The sequence below is a fragment of the Mesocricetus auratus genome, unplaced genomic scaffold (assembly GCF_017639785.1).
Source record: "Mesocricetus auratus isolate SY011 unplaced genomic scaffold, BCM_Maur_2.0 Super-Scaffold_4256, whole genome shotgun sequence".
NCBI lineage: Eukaryota > Metazoa > Chordata > Mammalia > Rodentia > Cricetidae > Mesocricetus > Mesocricetus auratus.
In genome coordinates, this window is record NW_024429182.1 from 122,566,711 (window position 1) to 122,592,560 (window position 25,850).

The 25,850-nt window shown below is 48.3% G+C and overlaps 1 protein-coding gene across 3 annotated transcripts in view; it reads left to right on the top strand.

Annotated features, from left to right (window-relative positions):
• Slco3a1 (solute carrier organic anion transporter family member 3A1) overlaps nucleotides 1-25,850 on the top strand; it is a 284,425-nt gene that overhangs the window by 216,524 nt on the left and 42,051 nt on the right. For 2 of the 3 annotated variants that reach the window (XM_005084540.4, XM_005084539.4), the window contains exons 4-6: nucleotides 1,426-1,689; nucleotides 19,530-19,694; nucleotides 25,644-25,842. In XM_005084540.4, the coding sequence (XP_005084597.1) occupies nucleotides 1,426-1,689; nucleotides 19,530-19,694; nucleotides 25,644-25,842 (628 nt within the window). The remainder of the gene's footprint in view (nucleotides 1-1,425; nucleotides 1,690-19,529; nucleotides 19,695-25,643; nucleotides 25,843-25,850) is intronic. The other variant, XM_040730201.1, reaches the window with a different exon arrangement.

Genomic DNA, 25,850 nt, shown 5'->3' on the forward strand with positions numbered 1-25,850 from the left:
GTGCACGCCCAGATCCTTCCAGGGAGCATACCGGCAAGATGATTAAGAACGACTAAAAAGAAATCTAAAAAGTGCTACCACTGGGAGTGTAGGGCCTGTGTGTGAAGATCTCTGCGTTCCAAACTGCACGCCTGTGAACTTGAGCAAGGAACCTAGGTTCTCTGAGCTTCAGTTTCCACACCAAATGGAAAGGATGAAAGACACTGTTATACAGGCCTAGAGGAAGAATGTACTGAAACAAGGATGTGCTGTGTGTGACTTCTGTGCAGAGGAAACCCTGGAGAAATGATAGACAGTGTTGTCATTAAGAGACTTGGTGGAGGTGGGGGCACTTTACAAATGACAAAATGTTCATCTGGTGTCTACAGTCATTGCTTTCCCCCGAGCTGTCCATCCGTCTGGTCCCAGCCTGCAACCCTGTTTTTTTTTACCTCCTAGAATCTCGTTTTGGGTTCTGGAAGCATGGTTTATCACCGAAAAGACATTTCAAGGTAGCCCACCCGGGCACATCACCTTGCAGGGCAGTTGTAAGGAGTACAGCAAAATCCAGGCAGTGAGCTGCAGTTCCCGTTTTCTCCCCAGGATTTGGGATAGCAAATCAAAGAAGTACTAGCAGCAAGCTGCCTGGATCCATGCAGGCAGACTACAGATACACATGCTACCTTTGAGCACAGAGTTGAGCCAGAGCTTTCTAATGGAGGGCTGGGGCCACGCCATGGGCCACCCTCAACACTTGGGTCATCCTAACCGGTAGAACCACGGGGGCAAAGGACCCCACCATAAATGACAGGTTGGCACCGACAAGTATGCAAACACATGTCTGGTGTGGTTTTCTGGCCCTTACTAAGGATAAGCGCTGTCATCATCATGGATGTTTGCAGATTACTAAACTGAGGCTTGGAGTTCAAAACGTCTCAGAAAGGGCAGGGTTTTCATCCAATCATCCTGGGCACATGTTTTCTTGAATTGCATTCTGCACCTGTCCTTGTTAGTTAGGAACCTGATTTAACTGGTGCCTCGAGGGATGGGATTTCAGACAAACCCTTTCAGGTGGAAGGGTGTATACCTAGTAACACCCTAGCAGAGTGAATATTTGCATGTGTTCTTGCGAACTCAGCTTGGCAGTGCAGCGAGATGAGTCAATTCCTGCCTGCCTCGGCTGTCTGGCTCCTCGCTGTTTTTGTTTAGACAGATTATAAGCACTGAGCAGACAAGGAAATTAAGGGGGAAACATGCTCAGTCCCCAGTGATGGGAAAAACAGGAGCGCTGGCATGGAAACAGGTCCTTTCCCAGCCCAGAGCCCCGCCCCACCCCCATCCATCTCTGCAGACCTTGCACTCTGTGCAGTGGACATCGCTCTTCAAGCAGACCCCCCACAGCCCCCGTGACCCCTTCCCGCTAAACTGTTTCCTTTCTGTCGTCAGGTAACCTGGACATCACTCCAGATGACCCGCGCTGGATTGGAGCCTGGTGGGGCGGCTTTCTGCTCTGTGGTGCCTTGCTCTTCTTCTCGTCCCTCTTGATGTTTGGGTTCCCACAATCCCTGCCCCCACACTCGGACCCCGCCATGGAGAGTGAGCAGGCTATGCTCCCGGAAAGAGAATATGAGAGGCCTAAGCCCAGCAATGGGGTCCTGAGACACCCCCTGGAGCCAGACAGCAGTGCCTCCTGTTTCCAGCAGCTGAGAGGTGAGGGGCTGACCTGGGCGGTCAGAACAATGGGGACTCTGGGACGGGGTGAGGGAAAGGATGGCCACTGGGGGATTTCAGAGTTTTACATAATTAGCCACACAAACCCCATGCTTAACTTAGGACCAGTCGCGCTTAATGAAGGCAAGAATAAGGTCGTTGCCATTTATTAATGAAACCCTGGTGGTTAACATACAAGAACCTCACTTTGGGGTGTAGCAAGGCTCTAAACTTTTTTAGAAGGGAAAAAAAGAATGCAGCTTTTCTGACAAAATGGCAAGGTGCAGATAATGATGTCAATCAAGAAAGGTTTTTCCTGGGTTGTTTGTACCCTCAGCAAGGTCCCTTAAAAGCATAGAAAATGACAGGGAAGGTGAAGATAGCCCAGCAGCCTCAGGCTGCTCCATGCCTGGCACACACACACACACACACACACACACACACACACAGATAGAAACATACACACATATACATACATACATACAGACAGACATACACAGACACACACACACACAGAGAAAAACAAACATACACACAGAGAGACACACACACAGAGAAACACATACGCTTACACACACACACATACACAAGCGTGTGCACGAACACTCACACATACCCCCCTAGGATGCTACTTGTGGCCTTCCCTAACCAGGGCACCTGCTGGAGCTTTGACATGAGCAGTTGGCTACAGGTGCCTGGGCATGAGGTAGGCTGGCATACCTCCTCTCAGAGAAGTTGGGATGGAAGGACGATGGACAGACAGTTATCTCTTGTAAACCAGCAGCCACATGGGCCACATTCCAAGGCACCATTCAACATTGCCCAGAGGTTAAATCAAAGTCAAGGTGGGTGCTTATAGGATGAGATGCACCTGCGCCGTGTGCTTGATAGCCACAGGCTTTCACAGACCCCGTGATCCTTCACTGTCTCACTCCACGCTGGCTGTAAGGTTCATTCTCCCCGCCATGTTTCCACAAGTGTGAGGCTGTGCACAGTTCTACCATCACAGCGGTGGCCTGAGAACAAAAGCTCTGCCTGCAGACACTTAGTCAAACCCGTGAGTCTGTGAGGATCCGAACGAACCTGTGCTATTTCTGAAAAGACACTAATTTAATAACCTGATGTCAGGTCTGGTCCCGTGTTCTCTGTCGGTATCTACAAGTGCTGTGAGCAACTGATGGCCTTAAAATTCCTCTTTTTGTTCTCTGAATGGTGAGAAGTCCAGCTGGTGTGTGTCCTTGGAGGTTGCCTTAGCTGGGACCACCTCCTCAATAAGGGTGTAAATTACCTCTACCTTCAAAACTGGCAGATTCCCCGAAGTCCCCAGCCAACTGGAGGGTGATGCCTGCTGTTATCTTAAGAGCACAGTTGACTGTAATCCCAGGCCCCAGACCCACAATAATCCATCAGGCTGGCATCAGAGTAGGTCTGGCAAGAGAGGACCCTAACCCCCAGTACTGGCAACCTTTCCAGATCTTTATTTGTCCAGGTGATAGTTTTGTCTCCCACAAACCACAATTTTAAGCTCTCCCTTTCATCTCTGGGTGTGCACGGATAAAAAAGAAACAGCTAGGCCGTTAAGACCTCACCAGCAAGCCATCAAAGACAGCCAGTGGTACAGGGAGTGACAGACCTGTAGTGGCCAAGGAGGGTAAACGGCGGGGCTCAGCTGGGTCTTGAGCTACGGGGCTGTCAAAGTTTCAGAGTTCTTGGCATGTGGTGCACCTGCCCTGTTTCATCTACTCCACTCAGATAGTCTACTCCTGCTAGGGGCTGGGAACATGGCCGTGTTTAAGTGGCTTATGTCCTAGACCTTATAATTCAATATAGCAGGCATGCCACAAGAGAGGACAAAATTAAAGTCAAGATGAGCATTGAGCAGTTGGCCTGGGCTGAGAAGTACGCATTGGGTCAATAGGTCTGGAACTCACTAGGTCAGAAGTGGTTCAAGCATGGTATCTGTGTGAACACACTTCCACGAGTGATGATTTTTCGTTTACAATGAGAAGTTCCTGCTTAGTTGGGCCACCAATGGACTAGACTAGAAGATACTCCAGCAGGGCAGGACAACTGTTTCTTCAGAAGACTTCCCAAGAGCCGGAATTCAGTGACATGAACTATTGTGCTAACAGACAATCATCCAGGTACACAGAGAATGGCCCACTGTATTTACTACATCCATTACCTTCCCGCAGCCCCATGAGCTAAGTGTTTTTGCCACAGGAGCACGTTCACCAAACACACCCTTCAGTGCTGCTAGTGCTTCCATACTAGCTCTTCATCCAAGTCTCAAAAATAAACACACACACACACACACATACACACACATACACACACACACATACACACACATACACACACACATACACACATACACACACATACACACACATACATACACACACACACATACGCACATACGCACATACACACACATACACATATACACACACATACACACATACATACACACACATACACACATACACACACATATACACACACATACACACATACACACACATACACACATACATACACACATACACCCACATACATACACATACATACATACACACATACACACACACACACATACACACACACACACACATGATGTCAGAAGCCCTGGGGGTCTCCAGGATGTTCTTGAGCACAAAGAAGTGGAACACTGTCAGATACACACACCCCTTCAGAAACCACTTTAAACAAAGTTTTTTACAGAGTCTAGGTGTTTCACATCCCCATCCCACCTATTTCCCACCCCGTCCATGTACAATCTTTACCCTTGCAGTGTAGTCCCCCGAGAAAACGAAAAGGTATCTCAATGAATTAAAGCCAAAGGAAAAAAGCTCGGATCCTCCGTCTTTCCCTCCTCTCCAGCATCTCTCCATTCGTCTTAGTGGCCCTGGGCACTGTGGTGTGTCGCACAGTATACCCATTTGTTGTCCAGAGTCATGGAGATCCTGCAGCGATGGTTCTGCAGGAGCAGTCCCTCCGTGAACTCCAGCAGGTCATAGGTAGGGTAGATGCTGGGGTGGGCCAACTCAAAGCACTGGGTGTGGGCCTGGGGAGTAGCTGAGTTGATCAGTCTGAGCCTCCACTGGGACTGCCTCCCTCAGGCAAGGGGCGGAGTCAGCTCTGCTGCTCCCACACTATTGGGGTCAACTCTTCTACACCTTTGATGTAGCCTGGGCCAGCTCTCCCATGAGGGGTGGGACCAGCTCTCCTGCAACAGTGGCCAACAAGGGACAGGGCCAAATCTCCAAAGGCCAGCAAATGGCGAGCTCGGCTCACCATGGCCCTGAAGTTTTAACACATAAATGTCCAGGATATCAACAAGGACCCCAAATACAGCAGGACCACAAACTCAGATATGCCCTTGGCAGTAGCTTAGGCCTGGATGTCACCATGGTCCCAGGTGGCACAGGCCATGCTCAGAAAATCTGTCTGTAGCAGCCACACCATGCAGCCTTCCCCGGTTCCTGGGAGTTATATGGAGTAGCCTGTCTGGAGTGGGACATCCTGAGCCCCAATTCAGCTCAGCCACCTCCCCATTGTGACACCTTGGTCATGACATTCAGCTCTACTTGGCTTTAACATGGGGATCTGGTTTCATCTTTACAGCCGCTGCCCCGGGTTAGAATCGCTATTTATCACCGCAGATGGGGAGCTTTCCCTATAACCATATGGGAGTTTAGGTCTGTGGTTCAGTTTTCAACGGACATCCTTCCCTGCAAAAAGGGACAGGTTTTGAAGGTCTGTTGCCAACAAAGCCAGCCGTTGGCTGTTTGTTACTCTCCGTAGAAGATGAGGGATGGAGCGCATGGAATCTGATTTCAGAATAGCCTGCAAGTCCCCCAGCTTGTAGCAACTGTCACATAAGCATTTTGATAAAGCAGACAAACAAATGCTCGGGTTTATTAGGCTGCAGGGTCGCCCCTAGGTGGGAGGCTGCCCAACCCGGGCACAGTGTTGGATCTCAACATGCCACCCGATCTCTTTGCTTCTGAGCCTCGGCCCTGAGTTGCTTCTGTTCTCATGGCCTCACACTTGAGATGTCCCCACTGTCCCCTTCATCCTAGGGCCTGGTACTCGTCTTCCCTCCCCTTTCCCGTCGGTAGGGTATACATTGGCACGTGGACCCAGTAGCTGTACAGTGTGTGCAGAATTTATGAAGGGCTCCCTAGAGGGGAGAACAGCTCCGTGAGAGTGTAATAAATAATCCAGGGACAGTCAGGTGGCTCATTGGATAAAGGTGCTGGCTGCCACGCCTGACTCCATCAGCTTGATCCCCAGAACTCACATGGTAGACAGAAAGAACTGATTCCTACAAATTGTCCTCTGACCTTCACATACACGCCATGGCACACTTGCTTATGCATGTGTGTGGACACACAAATAAATAAACGAAAAGCAGTCATTTTTATAAAATAAACACTCGGTGTTATTATCACTCTCATGTTAAATCTCACACTCACAGTTTTGTTAAGTCTCACACCCACAGTTTTGTGATGGACATTTGTGATGGACATAGGCATATTTTCACAATGGACGTGTGTAGTGCTTTCAGTTATGCATTCGATGTTGCTTCTACAGTTTTGCTTTTCGTTTTTCAGTTGTCTCAGAGAGCACCTGGGAAGTCTTGATAGACAGGATGTGATCTGGCCCCCTTCATCAGCTTGCTTTGTATGACCTGTGCAATGAGTGCCTCAGGAACACTCCCTCTTTGCTCTTCTTTTTGCTTGGAATATCCTTCCTCCCTTGATTACCTTTTGAGCTGTCTCTGTTCTTCCCTCCTCAGAAAGTACCCCTTTTTGAGTGAGCATGTCACACACACACACACACACACACACACACACACACGCACACGCATGCATGCACACACACTGTCCTTCTATGTGCATGCCCCATTGTGTTCAGGACAAGGTCGGCTTTATGGCCCTATCATCCACTTGGCCTCTGCAAAGCCCCTACTACTACATTACCAATATAGTCTGGTCCACCCAGGATGATGTTCTGCATCTACCCCAGAACAAAGCTCTCGTTCATCTGTTCATTGACAGTGCCTGACATGGAAGTGGTGCCGTTTTATTGAATGAAGTAGCAAACGAACACTTTGCTAACATGAAACACACACACACACACACACACACACGCACGCACGCACGCACGCACGCACACACGCACGCACGCACGCACGCACACACGCACGCACGCACGCGCACACACACGCACGCACGCACGCACACACACGCACGCACGCACGCACGCACACACACACGCACGCACGCGCACACACACACACGCACACACACACGCACGCACGCACACACACACACGCATGCACGCACACACACACACGCACGCACGCACACACACACGCACGCACGCACACACACGCACACGCACGCACACACACGCACACACACACACACGCACGCACGCGCGCACACACACACACACACACACACGCACGCACGCGCACACACACACACACTACCACCATCAAAAACAACAGCAACAGCTAAAATGTTTGTTCTCATCCATTATCCTACTGAGTCTCTCCAGCCCTATGAGCCATTGGGACTGTTGTACAGATATGGGAACCAAGCCTGGAGATGGAAGGGAAAGGCATTTGAATCAATGTGAAAAAAAACAATGCCTGTCTCCTTAAGCTTCACCAGATATTGCCCCTTGGACTGAGTAGACTCCCTTAAAAGCAACCATCTCCTGCAGCAGCAACGGCAGCCCCTTAAACAATGCATCTTCGAATGGGGCTGTCATTAAAAGGGAGGAAGCCCCTGCTCCCTGCTGGCACTGGCAGGTCCTGACCTGCTGGGATCAGTGTAACTGCCTATGTCACACAAAGTCATGGCAAATCCTGACTTTGATCTCTGAGAGGGGCAGTCGGAATCTGAGCAGAATCTGAGTGCTCTTGTGTCAGCTCTTCACCCCCCAACAGACAAGTGGCCTCTCAATGTCCTTGAAAGGACCGCTGAGCCCTGTGCACTTTCTCTAGGAGAGCCTCACCATAAGAGGAGCACAGCTCTGCCTTGATACCTCTCCCTGGCCCAGCCCCGCCCAGCACTGTGACCAGTGGCCCCTCCCTGCTCAGTCTCCCCAGCTGGATCCTGTTCCCAATCTTCTCCCCTAGCTGCTGTCCACCCAGGGCCCCTTCCTGACCTAAACTCACCCATGGTGCTCCATCTTCATTGGCAGCATGACGCCACTTAGAACCATCACTGAGACATGTCTCGGAGTAGTTTGTTCTGAGATAGGGTTTCTCTATGTAGCCCTGGCAGTCCTGGAACTCACTCTGTAGACCAGGCTGACCTTAAACTCAGAGATCCGCCTGCCTCTGCCTTTGAGTGCTAGGATTGAAGGTGTGCGCCACCACCCCAGGCCTCTGGGTATGTCTTTAAGGCTCTTTTAGAACGGAAGGCCTACCCTGAGTGTATAGGCAGTTCCGTCCCAGGAGCTGAGTCCCAGAGGCAGTGAGAAGATTTATCCTTTCTGCTTCCTCACTGAAGAAACAATGTTACCAACCAACTGCCTCATGTACTGTAGCACCCTCCTCACTGTGGGGAATGGTACCGCCAGACTGTGAACACATGGTAAGACCCACCTGTGTCAGGAAGGGTCTGCTGGACCCCGCTCCAGCCTGGCTTCTCCCATCCCTTCTCAGCTCAGAGTTGGTTTCTGCCACATTTTTCTTGTTGGGGTGCCTGTACCTTCCATCCAAGCGTGCTTGTGAGGAGCCTGGTGGTCTGAGCATGCTCACACTGAATGCTGTTTACTACATGACTTGTCTCCAGAGATTACCTCTCTCTCATCCTGTAGCTGTGCTGTGAAATTTTTGCTTTCCGTGGTGAAAGGGCAACCTGCCATCCCGACCCTGGCAAGCTTGAGTCAGACTGTGCCTTATATCCCGCTGTGTCCCTAGAGTTTGGTTAGGATTCAGCAGGGATCAGGCTGGTCAGTGAGTCTATAATATTCTTATTGTGCAGTGCCTGCTGGGAACCAGCCCTGGAGTGCCCCTTAATGTCCTGCTCTCTTCTGGCTATTTCAGCAAAGCCACTGAGTCATACAGAAGAGGACACCAGCACGATGCCAGGTGTGGCTGGTGTCTCAGAATGTCTTTTGGATGAATAAGCAAGGGAAATAACTTATAAGGTAGCATTTCCCAGAGGGGAGTCTTTGAAACAGGTCAGCAGTAATAGGAGAGGAAAACAGTGTCTATCCAAACAAGTGGAAGCCTGTCCATGGCCGCCTCACATTGTAGGGAGAAGGCAAGTTCACATGTGCGTGCAGATGGATATGCACGTATGTGCACATCAATGTAGAGCTCAGAGTTCAGCCTCATGTGTCATTCCCTAGGAGCCGTCTGTGAACTTTGTTGTTGTTGGATCGTTTTTGTTTTCTTCAGATGGGGTAACCACTAGCCTGGAACTGGTAGATTTATCTAGCCTGGTTAGCCAGCAAGACACAGGGAGAGCTGTTTGTCTCTACCTTTAAGGTGTCAGCGTAGCAAGCACGGTGTCTTAGTTAGGGTTACTGTTGCTATGATGAAACACCAAGACCAAAATGAAGTTGATGAGGAAAGGGTTTATTTGGCTTACACTTCCACATGGCTGTTCATCATTGAAGGAAGTCAGGACGGGAACTCAAACAGGGCAGGAACCTGGAGGCAGGAGCTGATGCAGAGGCCTTTAAGGGGTGCTGCCTACTGGGTTTGCTTTGGCCTGCTTTGTTATAGAACCCAGGACTGCCCTGCCCAGGGGTGGTGCCACCCACAATGGGCTGGGACCTCCTGCACCAATCACTAATTAAGCAAACGCTCTACAGACTTGCCTACAGCCTGATTCTCAATTGAGGCTTCTTCCATTTAGATAACTAGCTTATGTCAAGTTGACCTAAGACTAGCCGGCACACATATACCGCCATACTATGCTCTTTTCCATGGCTCTTGGTGATTGAACTCAGGTCCTGATAGTTAGCAAAGCAGGCACTTTACCAACTGAGCCATCTCTCCCTGTTTGAGGATCATGCTTCATAGCAGCCCATAAACAGCTCTGAGAAGGCCAGCTCCAAGGAAGACTGGTTGATTTCATTCTAATCCATATTTCTCATAGCTGCGTGACTATGAGACTATATTACCTTTATGACCATTGAAAAGGCTGTCAGAATCCAGGGTACAAGATTAAAGGACCCCACACAGTTCAGAAAGATGCTTTAAGGACCATAGAGCATCTGCATTGAAGCACCACCTGGAAGGATGAGAGGAGAGGACCATGACCTTGCCCTGGGGGTAGGCAGAGGCAGGATGCACAGGCAGATGTGCTTAGATGTGGTTAGGAAAGGGGCATCTGGTTTGTAATGTGTGGTTTAGAGAAGGTTGTGATTGAAGTCAGATGGGGACAGTCCCATGTGTAGCGGAGTGTCTGGTATCTGAAACACAGTCCCGAGTGCATTATGAATGAATCATCAAAGCCTTGGCACTGACCTTCAAATAAAAGTGTCTGGACTTTGTTTTATCAACCCTTGTTTCTCCACCAGCAGTTTGAGTCAACTCCACCGGTATGGTGTCTTGAATTACCACTCTGTGTCCACCTTACAGGAAAGTCTGTTCCTGTGGGGCGAGAAGGAGAGACCAGCCATGGTGATGTTTGAAAGTCCCCATAGTGATTCTAAGTAAATTCCTAACTGAAAATGAATCCAGAGACAAGAATGACCCTTGCTGGGTCCCCACGGGTCCCCACGAAGGGCTGACAGGTCAGAGCACACCCTCCCACCTCCATCCCTCTCCCCCGCTGCTTCCCTATAGTTGGACTTGCATAAATTGAGGTGCTCGGAGAATTCTGTCACACATAAGCTGGTCGGGATGGACTCCTACATTGACCTGAATACCAGGAGATCCTGCTGCCACCAAGCAGGATGGGTGAGGGGTGTCAGGGCTTGGTATATCAGCTTGCTTTACCAGAATGCTGCTGTTTGTTTTGTAGACTTTCCAGGAATGAATTCTCACATTGCTGGGATTTCACTTCCAGAAGAACTAGGGACAGCAAGCCCTGTGTGGTGCAGGGGCAGAATACATTTTCACGGAGGAAGTTTTTAGACACAGGTGTGAAGTAGAGGTGCCTGTTTGCTTACAAGACTCATTATTGCCTGAGTCATTTTCCCTCTGCTGTCTTTGCCTTGGGAAAAAAAAGCAGCCTCTGCTTCTGAGCATTCTTTCTCCTGTTGTCTCTGTCACCGCTGGGTACACCTGTGCTTCCCAGGCCAGCCATGGAAAGAAAGACACGCGGTAACTGCCGTGTAGAGCTGTAGCCTGACACTTTGTTCTCGCTTTAAATGGGCTTGTGATAGACCCTGCTTTTCTTAGACCCCATGTGGTCCTGAAAGAATCAGTGGAGTCAGTCAGTTCTTGACTGTGGCTGCCCTGACCAGTGTGTGTGTGCGCACGTGCACACACACACACACACACACACACACACACACACACCAACTCACACTTAGGTTTCATTCTAAGTGTTTGGGGCTGGTGGTTTCCAGTTCGTTCGGGCCACCACTTTCTTCTTACAAAGAAAGAAAGCATTGCCCTGTGCCTGTTCCCTTCTAAGGACAGGACTCCTGGGAGCTGTCCCCTGCAGGAGTACAATGGGAGAAGTTGAGGGCAGAGACAAGAGAACTAGTTCCGCTTTACTGGCATGGCCACAACAGACCTGTAGCTGCAACCAGAGGCCGCCTCGCCTGAGGCCAGTGTGTAATAGATGATTGCTTCCAGAAAACTCCTAGTCGCTTCTGGGTTCCTCTTGTACCTGGACTTCTCCTCTCAACCAAGGGAATGGTCTAGACAACTCCAGGATTATCAGTGGGAGTGAGAAGAGAGAGACACGTGTTCTGTACCTCTGACCCCAGAGCCAAGGTGTCATTTACCTTGACTGAGTTAATGGTCCCATTCCCACCACAGACATGAACCTGGGAAAATTCATTCATAGTTGGGTCATAAGTTTGCCTTTGTCTCAAAAGCCTGCAACAGTTCCCCTGCAAACCTTTGTGATTTGCCCACCCATTTAGTTATTGGATTCTTTAGCTCTCTCTGCCCCCTGTATTTTTTAGACATATGCTATTCTGGGACATGATGCCTTTGTCTTTTTTTTTAATTTTTATTTTTAAATTTAAATTAGAAACAAGGTTGCTTCACATGTCAATCGCAGGTCCCTCTCCCTTTCCCTCCCCTCCTCCCGTGCCCTCCCACCAACCCCCCAGTATTCCCTCATATCCCCAGGGAGGGTGAGACCCTTCATGGGGGTATCCATAGACTGTCATTTCATCCAGGGCAGGGCCTAGGCCCTCCCCCAAGAGTCCAGGGTGAGAGAGCATCCCTCATTGTTGGATGGGCACCCAAAGTCCATTTGGATGCCAGGGACAAATACTGATCTACTACCCAAGGCCCCATAGATTGCCTAGGCCTCCAAGCCTTTGTCTTTTATCCCTGTTCTCAGGAAGCTAGGCACCGTTGCCAGGAATGGCAGCTGTGGTTTGTGCCCAGTAATCTTCCATCTTTCCCAGGGTGTACCCTTACTTGGAATCACTCTAGTCCTCCGTCATAGCGTGTTCCCATTCTTCTCCATCCTTCCATCCTGGTATGCTTTCTCCATCCCTCTGTCCTGGTACGACGATTTCTAATTCTCTGCCTCGCTCCACTTTTCTGTTCTCTCGAGTCCTACCTGTTGTGAAATGCTTCATGGCCACTCGGCTTTTAGAAAAAACATTTTTTTTCTTGGTTCAAATCCCCATGTCAGCCTAAAGGTTCACAATCTGGATTCTGGAGTTCAGGCTTACATGAGTTCAGACTTACCCTCCTTCAATTTTGCATTCTGTACCAGATGGAGTTTAAAGGCTCTCACATCAAACCCTGGTGCCCTGAGTCTGAAGTGGTGATGCTGAACCTCTTGCCTCAGTGCCATGCCCCGTCCAGCAGTGGACAGTTGACAAGCATGGCCATTGTGGTTATGATCGCTGTATGCATTGGCCTCGTCTTCCTCGTCTGTCAGTATGAACAGTGGTGTGACAACAAATCTTAATGAAGGAAAAACAAGTCAAGGCCAATCTCAGTAGAGAGCCTAAAGCACAATACACTGAGTGTAATTTAGTGGGGTCTCCATGTTCAGGGTAACCACTGTTGGGACACCTCCAAGTCCTGGAAGGGTAGTGAGTTAGGATACTTGACTCCTAACCTGACCTGTTGATTTGCTGTATGGAGGAGGGGCCTCTATTAGGGAAACCCTTGGCTCCAGTGATGATTCCTAGGAACTCAACACAATACCTCCATGACCATGGTAACTCTGCCCCCAGGGTTTTCCCAGCTGTCATTCAACAGTCCTCTCGTGGAGATGAATTACCAGAGCAAGCCCTGTGACTCCATGACACACTGTACAAACGCCAGGGATCCCTCACTTGGCCTCACCTCTTCCTGTTCATCTTGGTTCTCATTGAGTTCATGCCTTTGTGCCAGGGATGCTAGGTCACACGCTTCATGATCTTGGGTCTTTTCATCCTCACAGATGGGTGGGGGTGAGTCACAGACCTAGCAAGTCTTGAATCCAAACTTTAAACCCATACACCTGCTTCTTCAGAGCATGGTCCCTGACTTGGCTTTATACAACTTTCCTCAGCCAAACTTTTTTCTATGGCACTGAGCTCCTCCTTCAGACCTTTAACTCTTTCATTTCTTCCCCCTTCCCCCTCCCCCTTTCCTAGCTCCTTTCCTTAAAAAATCTTGGACTAAGCCTCAGGTCCACATCATACCAGATAATTTTTCCCAGTGAGGTGGCATGTAAGAGGATTCCCCGTAGGCTCACATATTTGGATAATTGGTCCCCAGTTGGCAGAACTGTTTGGGAAGGATGGGGGAGATGTGGCCCTGCACCTCATCTGGGCAGCACAGTAGAGCTGACCCTGTTGGTGGGGGTATGGGTTAGCCAGTCCTTAGAACATGAAAGTAGGAGTGCTGCCCGTCCCTGTGTGGTGGCAAGGGCAAGGGGAAAAGGCCCCCTCTCTCCCCGGGCCATCTGTCATTCACAGTTAGCTCTCTGTCTCCCTCTCACACTTGTCATTGTATCTCAACTGTGAGCTCTCTACTACTGCCCCAGTGACATGCCTCTCTGCCCACCTGCCACCCTGCCCTCTTCCATAATTGTCATGGGCTCACTCTCTGAAATTGGTTTCTTTTTTTTTTGTTTGTTTGTTTTTTGTTTTTTATATTTTATTTTCCAGTTTAAATTTAGATAAGAAACGAGGTTGCTTCACAAGTCAGTTCCAGGTCCCTCTCCCATTCCCTCCCCTCCTCCCGTGCCCTCCCCCAGCCGCCCCCCCCCCTTATCCCCTCATTCCCCCAGGGAGGGTGAGGCCCTCCATGGGGGTGTCCATAGTCTATCATTTCATATAGGGCAGGGCCTAGAACCTTCCCCAAGAGTTCAGGATGAGAGTGCACCTCACATTGTTCTATGGGAGTCCAAAGTCCGTGTGTATACTTGGGATGGGTACTGATCTGCTGCCCAAGGCTCAATAGATTCCCTAGACCTCCTCACTGACACCCAGATTCAGGGGGGTCTTGATCAGTCCCATGCTGGATTCCCAGGCTGATGCCTGGGATTCAAGAGTTAACCTTTGTCTGGTTTCTTAACACAACTGTAGGCTAAGATACCCAGGTTCAATGGGAATTTCCACTGTTATTTGTGAGAGTAACACTGTACTTCTTATTGGCAGGTCTAGCCTGCTTGCTTAATCTTCATAATCAAAAGAGTAGCTCAGAAAATCCAGGACAGAGCAACACACTTAGCACAAGTGCGTTCTGTGGTGGCTGGTGCTGTGGCTGGAGTTTCTGCCATGTCTCTCTCATTGTGGGACCATTCTCTGCCTCAGTTTCCTCATTTGTAAATGGAGCATGTCATGGCTCCAAGATCATGCACTTTGTGAGGGTTGTGTTATAAGTCTGTGAGCTGATGAACACATAGGATGGCATTTAGCACATAGGCAGTGCTCCAATGATATCAGTCCTTCAGATGTTCCCAAATCTTGCCTTTCTCCTTCTAAGGGACCCTCAAATGAACAGCAATCCTCTGTCCCACAGGAATGTCTTCTGAGGGCTCACAGTAGGCAGCCTGCTTTCCACAGAGCCCGCAACCCCTGTGATCTTTCCAATTTTGTACTATCCTAGTGGTGACAGCAGTAGACTTGCAGTGAGAGCTGAACAGGTCCCCCTGGTTGGTAGAACTGCATCGTTCAATCTAACCCTTTCCACCCCAGCTCCAGTACCAAGGCTAAATGAGTAAAGTTGAGTTAAACGGCGAAGGGAGGCTGTAGATGGTTAGTGGCCTGTTGTGGCCATGGTTCACCAGTCTCTGTTTGTCTGGGCCACTCATTAGCCACTCCTCCCTTGAAAGGCTGGCTTTCATGGGTTTTGCAATCCACTTGAAGCACTAGGGCAGCCCTACAATCAAGCTAATTAAGGTCTCATTTCCAAGCTTGGGTATGGAAGGTGGGCTGAACCTGTGAAAAGGGAGTCAGCTTTTGATAGCTACAAGTTGTCAATAAAACTGTGGATGGGAGGAAGGATGTGGGAGGAAGAGAGCAGAACCTGAGGAAGCTGTCGCCTCTGGAAGCCAACAGCTTGGCTACAGAGAGAAAAGGGTCATGCAAATAAGGTGTCCCAGGCCTTCCTTCAGCCCAGTGATTCTTGAACTTAATGATTTTCACATCTGATTCAAGGAGAAGTTAGTCATTCGGCATTAAGACAAGCAGGAAGTCTCCTGTCTTAGCAAGGAGCCCTTCTTGCAGAATGGAATGAACTCCAGAATAATTAAAAGCCTGCAGAAGTATAGAAATGGTCTATTAGCCGGAATTGCCTTCATGGGGCCAGAGCCCTTCCTACCCCCAAATAGGTCATGAGTGTTCTGATGAAGATTAAGGCCATACTGAGGTCTGAAGAGATGTGGTAATTGACTCAAATCATCGTCAGTGTCATTTTGGAGCCAGATGGACTTTGCTGTCAGAGGTTCTTGATGGTGTGACCCAGGGGGACTCCTCATTCTTCCGGAGTCCCACTTGGCAGAGACTTCACTCCACCTGAGGAAATGAAGCCTACAGTGAAAGATGGCAGAGATCCATCTGCCTGGATTGTCCCAAACCTGTCCCTTCACTGTTGGCAGCGCTTCCAGAATCTAGATGTCACCGTTCTGAAAAAGCACAGTGACAGGTAACCGTGGTGTCTGCCGTGACACAAGAGCAGCCAGGACTTTCATGTTCATACTCACCCATCCTAGGGAGGTGCTGTGAGCTACTCTGCTCTCTCTACAGTGTGCAGCTATGACCCTTACTCTGGGTAACAGAAAAGCCTCATGCTTGGCCCAGAAGCAGTGATTTACCATGATGCAGTCTGTATACTCAAAGCACCTCTGTCCACAAAGAACAAATCTCCCTCTGTTTATACCCATTGTGTTCATTTTCTGTATTTGTTAAGCTACCCTTTAAACGCCGCCGAGTCAACAGTTCTCTGAATATTTGCCCAGCACTTAAAAACAATATGGATTTAACAAAGGAAAGTTTTTTTTTTAACATTTAGACACAGATTTTAAAAGCAAACACTCCTGGGCATTTATTTGAAATGATACTTCTGAAAAGTTAGATTGCCATAAATGTTTAAAGGCATGTAAAATATACACACGCCGTGCCCATAAAGACCAGGAAAACTCTAAACACGTTGTATGGCATGAAGCCCAAGGACTTGAAGCTGTTTGTTTACCATCTCTGCTCATACTCTTTATAAAGTTTTGACATATATATATATATATGTGTGTGTGTGTGTGTGTGTGTGTGTGTCTTAAAGCTGCCTTCCTAAAGCCTCAGAAGCACAAGTAGAACAGCCGAGGCCACCAACCCTGGTTATTGACTGTGTCCCTTTGGGTGTCGGATCCAGGGCTCAGTCCACAGTAATCCTGGGCCTCCAGTCATCTGGCCCAGCACTGAGCTATAACTAAACCCTTAAATCCCCCCACCACCTCTGGAGAGTTTCACTTTGGAAACTTGATATCTTTCCCAGAGATGATAAATTTTAAGTTTTGTATATCTGCCAGTCCCTGGTCTATTGTTCTGTCATTTTGATGCATTGAGCTTGTCTGTTAACGTTATTAAAAACTTATGTGTCTCCTATTATTATTTTATTCTAATTAGATGAGCCATTTGGAGGTCTCGTCTCCTAGGAGATGCAATTGAGCCTGTGTAATTAGCTCTCTTCTCTGGGACAGCTGGCTAACTCATCACCTTGGAGTTCAGGGTTGGGCTCTCAGCCCACCTGTTTATTTTATATGGCCATAGACACTGTTTTGGGCTTTTCTAATACTTAGTCTAACTTTGCATGCATCTCAGTGTGTGATCATTTTCATGTGCACAGGGAGAAACAAGTACACGCAGCCACTACACCTCACTTTTGTTATTAATATGAGTATAGCAAAATGTAATTCTCCTTTCCTTGTCTGTGAAACAGCATCTCCTGCATCTCAGGCTGGCCCTAGCTGAGAACAACCTTGAACTCTGATCCTCCTGCTTCCACCTCCAAGGGGCTGGGATGACCAGTATGCGCCACCACAGCTGTTTTGTGTACCCCTGGAGATGAAACCCAAGGCTGAGTGCACTCCAGGCAAGCTACTCTACCACCTGAGCCCCATTCCCAGCCAGCCCCAAGTCTAATTACAGCACAGCACTTGAACAATGTTTGCTGTAACCTACATTCCACCTCGATCCTTACTGTTTATAGAGAATTATTTATGATTTGCATAAGCTTTTTTTCTTCACATTACTTGAAATCAGTTTACTTGTCTTAAGCCATAGCACTTGATGAATCAGCTCTATTTGGTTAATTATTTTGTAAATACCACTGACTTCCATCTGTGTAAGTTCTGCATCCACAGACCTAACCAACTGCTGATTGAAATGCACTCCACGGAAAACTGCATCTGAACTGAACAAGTATAGACTTTGTCGTTATCATGATCCCCTACACAGTGGGCTCTAGCAACGACTTGCATAGCCTCCACCTTGTACTTGATGTTAGTAGTGTAGAAATGGCTTAAGGTACATGAGAGGATGGGTGTGAGTTACAGACAAATAGTATACTGTTCTGTACAATAGATCTGAGCATGTATAGATGTTGGTGTCCAGCAGAGACTCCAACATAATTGTGTAGAGTCTGAGATGGTTCAGAGGATAAAAGTGCTTATCATGCAAGTCTCGGGACCTAAGTTTGAATCCCCAGAATCTATGTAAAAGCTGGATAACCAGCATAAGTATGTAACTTCAGGGAAGTGGGAGGTGGAGGCAGGAGAATCCCCAGGAGCTCTGCAGGCCAGCCAACCTGGCATATGTAGTAGGAAGACAGCAAGGAGATGACTGTCTCAAAGTGAAAGGCAAGGACTGACACCCAAGGCTGACCTCCGTATGCATGCTTGGCACGCATGCATCTGCAGTCACACACACCCCGCCCCCGAACCTCACCCACACTCAAGTAAATAAAGCAAAGGTGTCAATGCTGAAAAGATGGGGCTGATCTAGCATCATCCAGGATACACCAGCGCAGCGTAATTGAGGAAAGCTGGTTGAAGACCTCGTGCCAAGGATTCTAATTACTGGAAACCTAATCAATGCACTCGTTTTCAAAGTGCAAAAGCAAATCTCCGATTTTGAGAAGCACCAACATAAGAGGGAGTTTCGGTGGCTTATGAAACCGCGTTGTAAGGAAAATAGAGTGCGGTAAATGGGATGGAAGCATATAGCCTCTGCACACCACTGTCGGGCCCTGCTGATATGTAACATGGTACACAAGTGTCCGTGTGTATGGTGACTAAAGCCAGCTGTCATGAGGCCTTAAGCACCTGCGACTGTCTGGGAGCCTCTTCCAGGTTAGGCTGGACAAAGAGGAAAGCCCATCTGAGCGGCAGGGTACCTGTGTGGTAAAGGTTTGGGAGAAGAGCATTGCTAGATGAAAAAGACCTAGCATTAGATGTGGATGCAGCTGAGAGGGGATCAAGGTCTGGGAATGGGGATGGAGGGAGGGTAGAGCATCCTGGAACTATCCCAGTACCACCAAGTAGACCACAAACTCAAGGACCAGACCATAAGCCAGAGACTCCCTGCTGTGGACATTTGAGCAGTTAAAAACTCCAAGCTTATCTCACTAATTACTATGTAGGGTGTGATCAAGTCAAGGTTGGTAGCTCAGACACCCGCGGGTTGCTCTGGCCCTGCGGGAGAGAGCTGACCAGGGATGTGGTGAGGTAGATTTTTTGTAAAGGATGAGAGCATCATTTCTTTCTTGACATTGGTGACATTAAACATATTTATTGTACATATAGCACATAGTCCTAAATATTGCTCACATAGTGTGCATATGGACATATGCTTAAATATTTTGATTTATAAAATTTATAATATATATGTTACAGTTTCATCTGAGGAAAAAAAATATCCAAAACCGATTTCCTTCTGGAGTGGAATGAGGGATTGAAAAAAAAATCTTGTAATTCCTTAAAAGATGCCTGACTATCTCGTGTGAACCCCTGCAGTTGTGGTGTTGAAGAAGCCAGGTAGAGTGGCCTGCTTTAGTAGAAGATGGTTTACTTTGCAGGATGTTGGTGTGTGTTTCGAAGCCAGAGTTCTCACAGTGGCGAATGACCTACAGGATAAAGATTCTGTTGCATCAAGCAGGGGTCTCTAATGAGGTCATAGAGTGGGCACTCAACTCCTGTGGCCTTGACCTTGCTTTCTGTCCATCCCCACAGTGATCCCCAAGGTCACCAAGCATCTGCTCTCAAACCCGGTGTTCACCTGCATCGTCCTGGCTGCCTGCATGGAGATTGCTGTGGTGGCTGGCTTCGCTGCCTTCCTGGGCAAGTACCTGGAACAGCAGTTTAACCTCACCACTTCCTCTGCCAACCAACTGCTCGGTGAGTGGGTCTCTGCCCTCCTGTCATACCCAAATGTTCAAAGAGTGCACCGAGATCCAAAGACTGTCCAGGGCTATGCTAAGTCAGTAGCAGTGTGGTATACTCTGACCTTTCTACACAAGGAATTTCAGAGTGAGATTTGAGGCAAATATTAAAAACACATTATAGGGCCAGTGAGATGGCTTAACAGGGCAAGCATTTGTTGCTCAAGGCTGATGATCCAAGTTCAAAACCCAGAACCCACAGCTGGAGGAGACAACCAACTCTTGAAGTTGTCCTCTGACCACATGACACCATGACACACACAGGCATAATAATACCAAATTTAAAACAAAAACATACTATAATAAAGAACAAAGATAGGAGGTATACATAGGAAGTGTTGTGAGAGGTCAGGAAGTCACTTGATTGTGTGAATGGGAGATTTTGAAGCACATAATGAGAGAATAAAACCATCAAAGTCCATCTTAAAAGATTAATAAGTTTTTATTAGACTATAGGAATGATCTTAGCAACATAAAACCCACAGCAGGGACTTTACCAATTGAACTATTTCTAGAACCCCAGGAGTTATTTTTTCCAAAGATGTATTACTTTATTTTAGGTATGCATCCTTTACCTGAATAGATATACTTGAACCAGCCTGGCGGTGGTGGCACACGCCTTTAATCCCAGCACTCGGGAGGCAGAGGCCAGGCTGGACCGACAGCCTCCAAAACAATACAGAGAAACCCTGTCTCGTAAAAACCAAACCAAACCAAAACAAAACAAAAGATATGCTTGCACCATATGCATTCCAGGTGCCTGCAGGTGAGAAGATGGCGTGAGATCCCACTGAACTAGAGTTATACACAGCTGTGAGCCACCATGTGGGTGCTAGGCATCAAATCCAGCCAGGCTGGCCAATAGCTAAACTCTTGAATTCAGGGAGCTGCCCATCTCAAAACATAAGGTGCAGGGGCTAGAAAGACAACTCCGAGGTAAAGCGCACTGGCTGCTCTTTCAGGGTACCCAGGTTAAATGCCCATCACCCACATGGTAGCTCACAATTGCTAAGTACTTCAGTTTCAGGGGATCCAGTGCTCTCTTCTGGCCCATGGGCATCTAGCATGCACAAGCATGCATGCGGGCAAGATGCCCATACACATAAAATAAAATGCCAACTTAAAGTGGAGACATGGAGGGAGGCTCTCTCAGCCTGGACACATGGGGAAGGGCCTAGGTCCTGCCCTGGATGAAATGACAGACTCTGGAGACCATGGGGGGCCCAAGGAGGGCCTCACCCTCCCTGGGGAATGATGTGGGGGTTGGGTGGGGGGCTGGGGGAGCTGGTGGAGGGACAAGGGAGGAGGGGTGGGAGAGGGAGCTGGGATTGACATGTGAAGCATGCATGTTTCTAATTTAAATAAAAACATATACTGAGGGAAAAAAAGATAAAGAGAGCCATAGATAAAGGTATCTGACTTCAACCTCCACACACCCATGTACACTTGTGCATGTATACAAACACACATGCATGTATACATACATATACATACATCACAGAAAAGGAGAGAGAGAGAGAGAGAAATTCCTATTGTATCACGAAATAGCCGATAAATACTAAGATGCTGGCATCGTGGTGAGGGAAGTGCACGTTGAAACCTTAAGGAGGCGCTGTGACACACTAGCCGATGATATCCCCGAGCCCCAGTGCTGGGGAGGATGCAGAGGAATGGGAGCCCACACCGTGATGGAAATGCACGATGGAGCCTCTGCTTCGGGCAGCTTTTGCACCATCCATTAAGGCTCAGCATATGCCTGTGCTGTGATCCATCAGTCCCGTTTCTGGGCACTTATCCAACAGAATCGAGTGTTTAGGTCCACTCATTTACATATGCATATATAACAGCGTTCAGAGCAGTTTTATGCATAATTATCTCACACTGGAACTAGCCCAAATGTCTGTCTACAGCAGAATGGGTAAATAAACGATAGACTGTTCATTCTATACCACACAGCTTGGGAAAGGACGAACTCTCACGCAGGCTTCCATGTAAATGAATATGAGTTTAAATATGTCACACGAAAAGAGAATGTATTTATGGGACTTAAAAAAAAAAGAGTTGTTAGTTAAGATAAAAGACACTAGAGCCTCAGTTGTCTCTGAAGGCTAGAACTAGTGGGAGGTACCTAGGAGTCTCTTAGGGAGCTGCAAGTGTGTGTGTGTGTGTGTGTGTGTGTGTGTGTGTGTGTGTGTGTTGTATGTGCATGTAAATATAGGTACACGTGAGGGCCAGAGATGAACAGTAGATGTCTTCTTCAGTCCCCTCCACTGTAGTTTACAATGCAAAGTCTCTGTCTGGCTGAGCTTGCCGGCCTGCCTGCTGCTGGACTCCACATGTCTCACTACAGCCCAGCACTGGGGTTCCAGGTGTGTGCGCCTCCACCTGGCTCTTATGAAAGCACGGAGCATCAAGTACTCTCAAGCCCCAAGCATCTGGAATCGTTCTGTGCCTGACCGGAGTGCTGACTGTGCGGGTGTTTACATATTGGAAAGTTCACCAGAGTGGTCTTTGTGTGTTTCACATCTCTGTTTAGAAAGAAATGTAAACCCTGACCATCGTGATAATATACCATAGCTTTTTCTCCTTGAAAACTTCTGGGGAATGCAAGCCTTCCCCCCCGCCTTTTCACTAGTCATTCTTACCACCCACTCTTTGGCAAGAGCATCAGCAACGTGCCATCAGCTTTTTAATACCTGTAGGATGGAGGAGAAAAACACCTCTCCCTGTAATGTAAGCTGTAGCCTTTGCTGTCTCTAGGATCTGGGGTTTGGCCATCCAGCTCCCCAGGTTTTGTCTGCCACCTCCTGGTGTCTCTGTCGCCACATCTTCCATTTTGATTGTCCTCACCCAGTCGCATCTTCGGGGCCAGGTCCTATTTTGGAACAAATGCCTAAGCTTTCTCTATCGACAGACAAATCAATAGTCTCTGGGGCAGAAGTCAGAAAAACAATTCTGTCACCTCGCATCTGTTTGTTTCCCAGTGATTTCTGCCTGTTAGAGTGCTTAACAAGGTGGGAGGGGAGGCGGGTGGGACCTCTTCACATTCTCCAGGCAGGCAGGTAGCAGGCATCCCCTGTCCCGATGTGTGGGCGATGGCATAGACCCAGTCAGTGTGTACTAGGGAGAGCCCACTGCAGGAGGGGCGGGCAGGGTGCACTAGGGGAGGCTAATGTAGGGAGATGCTCTCAGAATAGCTCCTGTACTCCCGGAAGATGGTGCGCATGCAGTTATCACAATCTATGCATGCAAGGCTCTGGGCCATCCACAAAGTCATCAGCAAATTGGTCAGAGTTCAGAGAAGAGCAGTGTAGACCATCCTGGGGCCGATGACATTGATTTATGAGTATAGATTAAAAGGGCTCAATCTGCATAAATTAATCTAATGAGGATGAAGTTTTGGTCCTGAGAAGTGCTGGCAATGGACAGTGGTGTTAAGGACATGTCCACACATCATGGAAGAAGGGAAGGGGAAGCTAATAGTGACTGGGAGAAAAGGTGCTGAAATCCTGTTGTTGCCATGGTTACCATCATCACCAGGTGACACCCCCACTGTCTCAACTAGAAAAATGAAACAAAGCCCAGGATGCTCTCCCGGCGTGGGCATGTTGTCACCAAGGCTTGTTCACACAGATCCAATCTGCTCGAAGATGCATTCATTCTCAAAGGGATGCCTGAATGCCAACCGGCACAGGGTACTGTATTAGGCACTGGGATTTGGGATGGGCTGGATGGGACCCAAAGGGTACCCTTCCTCCTGGAAACTTCATGCTGATAGAAGACAAGAGCAAGAAACAGGATGGGCAAAAATAAACCCAGAAGCTTTAGAGAAGCCATGGAAACAGGAATCCTGCCTGGAGATAACAGGAGACCCATACTGAACCCAGAGCTCCCCAGTGCCAGCTAGTCCAGCTGGACAGCTTACCATGGCCATCCTCCCAAGTGTGCAGTTACGCGTGGGCTACTACCTGTACAGCTTTAACCTGGCTTCTGAGATCCCACCTAGGGTCCTTTCACTGTACCACAGGTTTTTATTCACTGAGTCATGTCCTCTGCCCCAGATTCTCAGACAATCTTAAATCCCCTTTCCACGTTACCTGAGGGGAAGACCAGCCAAGAAAAGATGGACAAGTGTGTCCTTAGGAATAGAACCAATGTACCTGCAATGACCGCAGCACCCTGGGCACCTAAACTTTTCCAGGGAGAGAAAGTAGGAAAAGTGGATGTTGTTGGAATGGTCAGTGGCATGGACCGGGGACTGAGGCACACGGGACAAGGTCATGATATCCATACTCATACCAAAGGCTGGAAACTGAGCTCAGATGTCAAAGGCAGTTAGTGACACACGGGTCTGCATCTGTTAAAGCATGGCCAGGATAGTGTCTTGGCGAGCTAAACCTTTCCGATTATACTTTCTTACTCTAATTTGAAAACTTAATTTGCATTCCCTCAGCACATACCAGCTGGTTGATGTGGTCGATTGACCTGGAGGTTGGTTGATTGGCAGGGAGGAGGCAGCCTAGACTGGAAAATTGGCCATGCATAATCTACATGGTAGATAAATGACACTTAGTAATTTAGAGCCGAGTTGTAGATGAAATGAATCAGAATAGAGCCATAGCAAAGAGGAGATTGGGACAGCAGGGTCCTTTGGTTCTCCCACAGTGCCCTGGATCTCTGAGACTCCTAGGGAACAGGTTACGGGCCTGCTGCCTAGGAGACAGCTCTGTGTATGAGAGAGAGAGACTGTATACTCCCCAATTATTCACCAGGTGCTGAAGAACATAGTGATTTGATTGACACTGCTTCCTGAGGTGTGGCAGAACTGGCTAAATGGTGTCCTCCACAGATGTGTGAGCACTGCAGCCTTTGGCTTAAACAGCCTTGGAGCCTATGAACCATCCTTGCCTCACTAGAAGAGGAAGTGAAAATTCTCAGTGTGTGTGTGGTGAATACACGTATGTTCATGTGTATAAGTGTGTATAAGTGTGTGGGAATGTATGTTTAGGCATGAAGTTGATGCCGATGTCCTCTGTTACTTCATCTTTTGAGGTAGAATCTCTTGCTGAGCTTGGAGCTGTCCGTTTCTACTAGTCTAGCTAAATGGCTTGTCCCCACCCAGATTCTCATCTCTGCCTCCTGCATGCTGAGATTACAGGTGGACCACCAGGCCTACTTGGCATTTATGTGGCTTCCAGGAATCTGAACTCCACTCATCATGCTTGCATGACAATCACTTTATCTACCTAAACAGTTGCTGGTCACTGCAAATATGCACGGAGAAGCTCATGTGTCAAGGTGATTAAGGATCTGAGTACCACACTCAGAAACCAAATGCAGGGGGAAAAAAGCCAAAGAGAGAGATGGCATCTCAAAAACAGGTGCCTGAGAAATGACAGCCAAGGTTGTCTTCTGGCTTCTACATAACACAGGCACATATGTGCACATTCATGCAAACATATTCATACACACAATTCACAGCAAATTGAACTTGGGTAGGATCTGAACAGTTGGATAGCTGAGGTAGAAGGATTGCCAAGTGTTTTGAAGCTAGCCTGGTCTATAGGATAACACCAAACACCAAAAAAAAATTACTAATGCAGAGACTACATCGTTGCTCCCCAATATTTAATCTCCTAGATTTACACCCTGGTCCCCAGTTTACTAAATTCAGCTCTGAGTTGGACCCACATCTGCTTGTGCACATACATCCTCTTAGATAGTGTGCAAGCTGTGTGCACTTTGGCTCACAATGACTGACTTTTTCCAAATCTGTCTCCCCTTGTTTTCTGGGGACAGAAATAAGGCCCTTCATGAAGACATTGTCGTCTCACGATGTCACGGGGCTCTTAATGTCCATCGGCCCCTCTTCTGCTATTCATACCCCACTGCTCTGCTCCTTCAGGGATGACGGCAATCCCCTGTGCCTGCCTGGGCATCTTCCTGGGTGGCCTCTTGGTGAAGAAGCTGAGTCTGTCTGCTCTGGGGGCCATTCGGATGGCCATGCTTGTCAACCTAGTGTCCACGGCCTGCTACGTCTCCTTCCTCTTCCTGGGCTGTGACACGGGTCCTGTGGCTGGCGTCACTGTTCCCTATGGAAACAAGTAAGTAC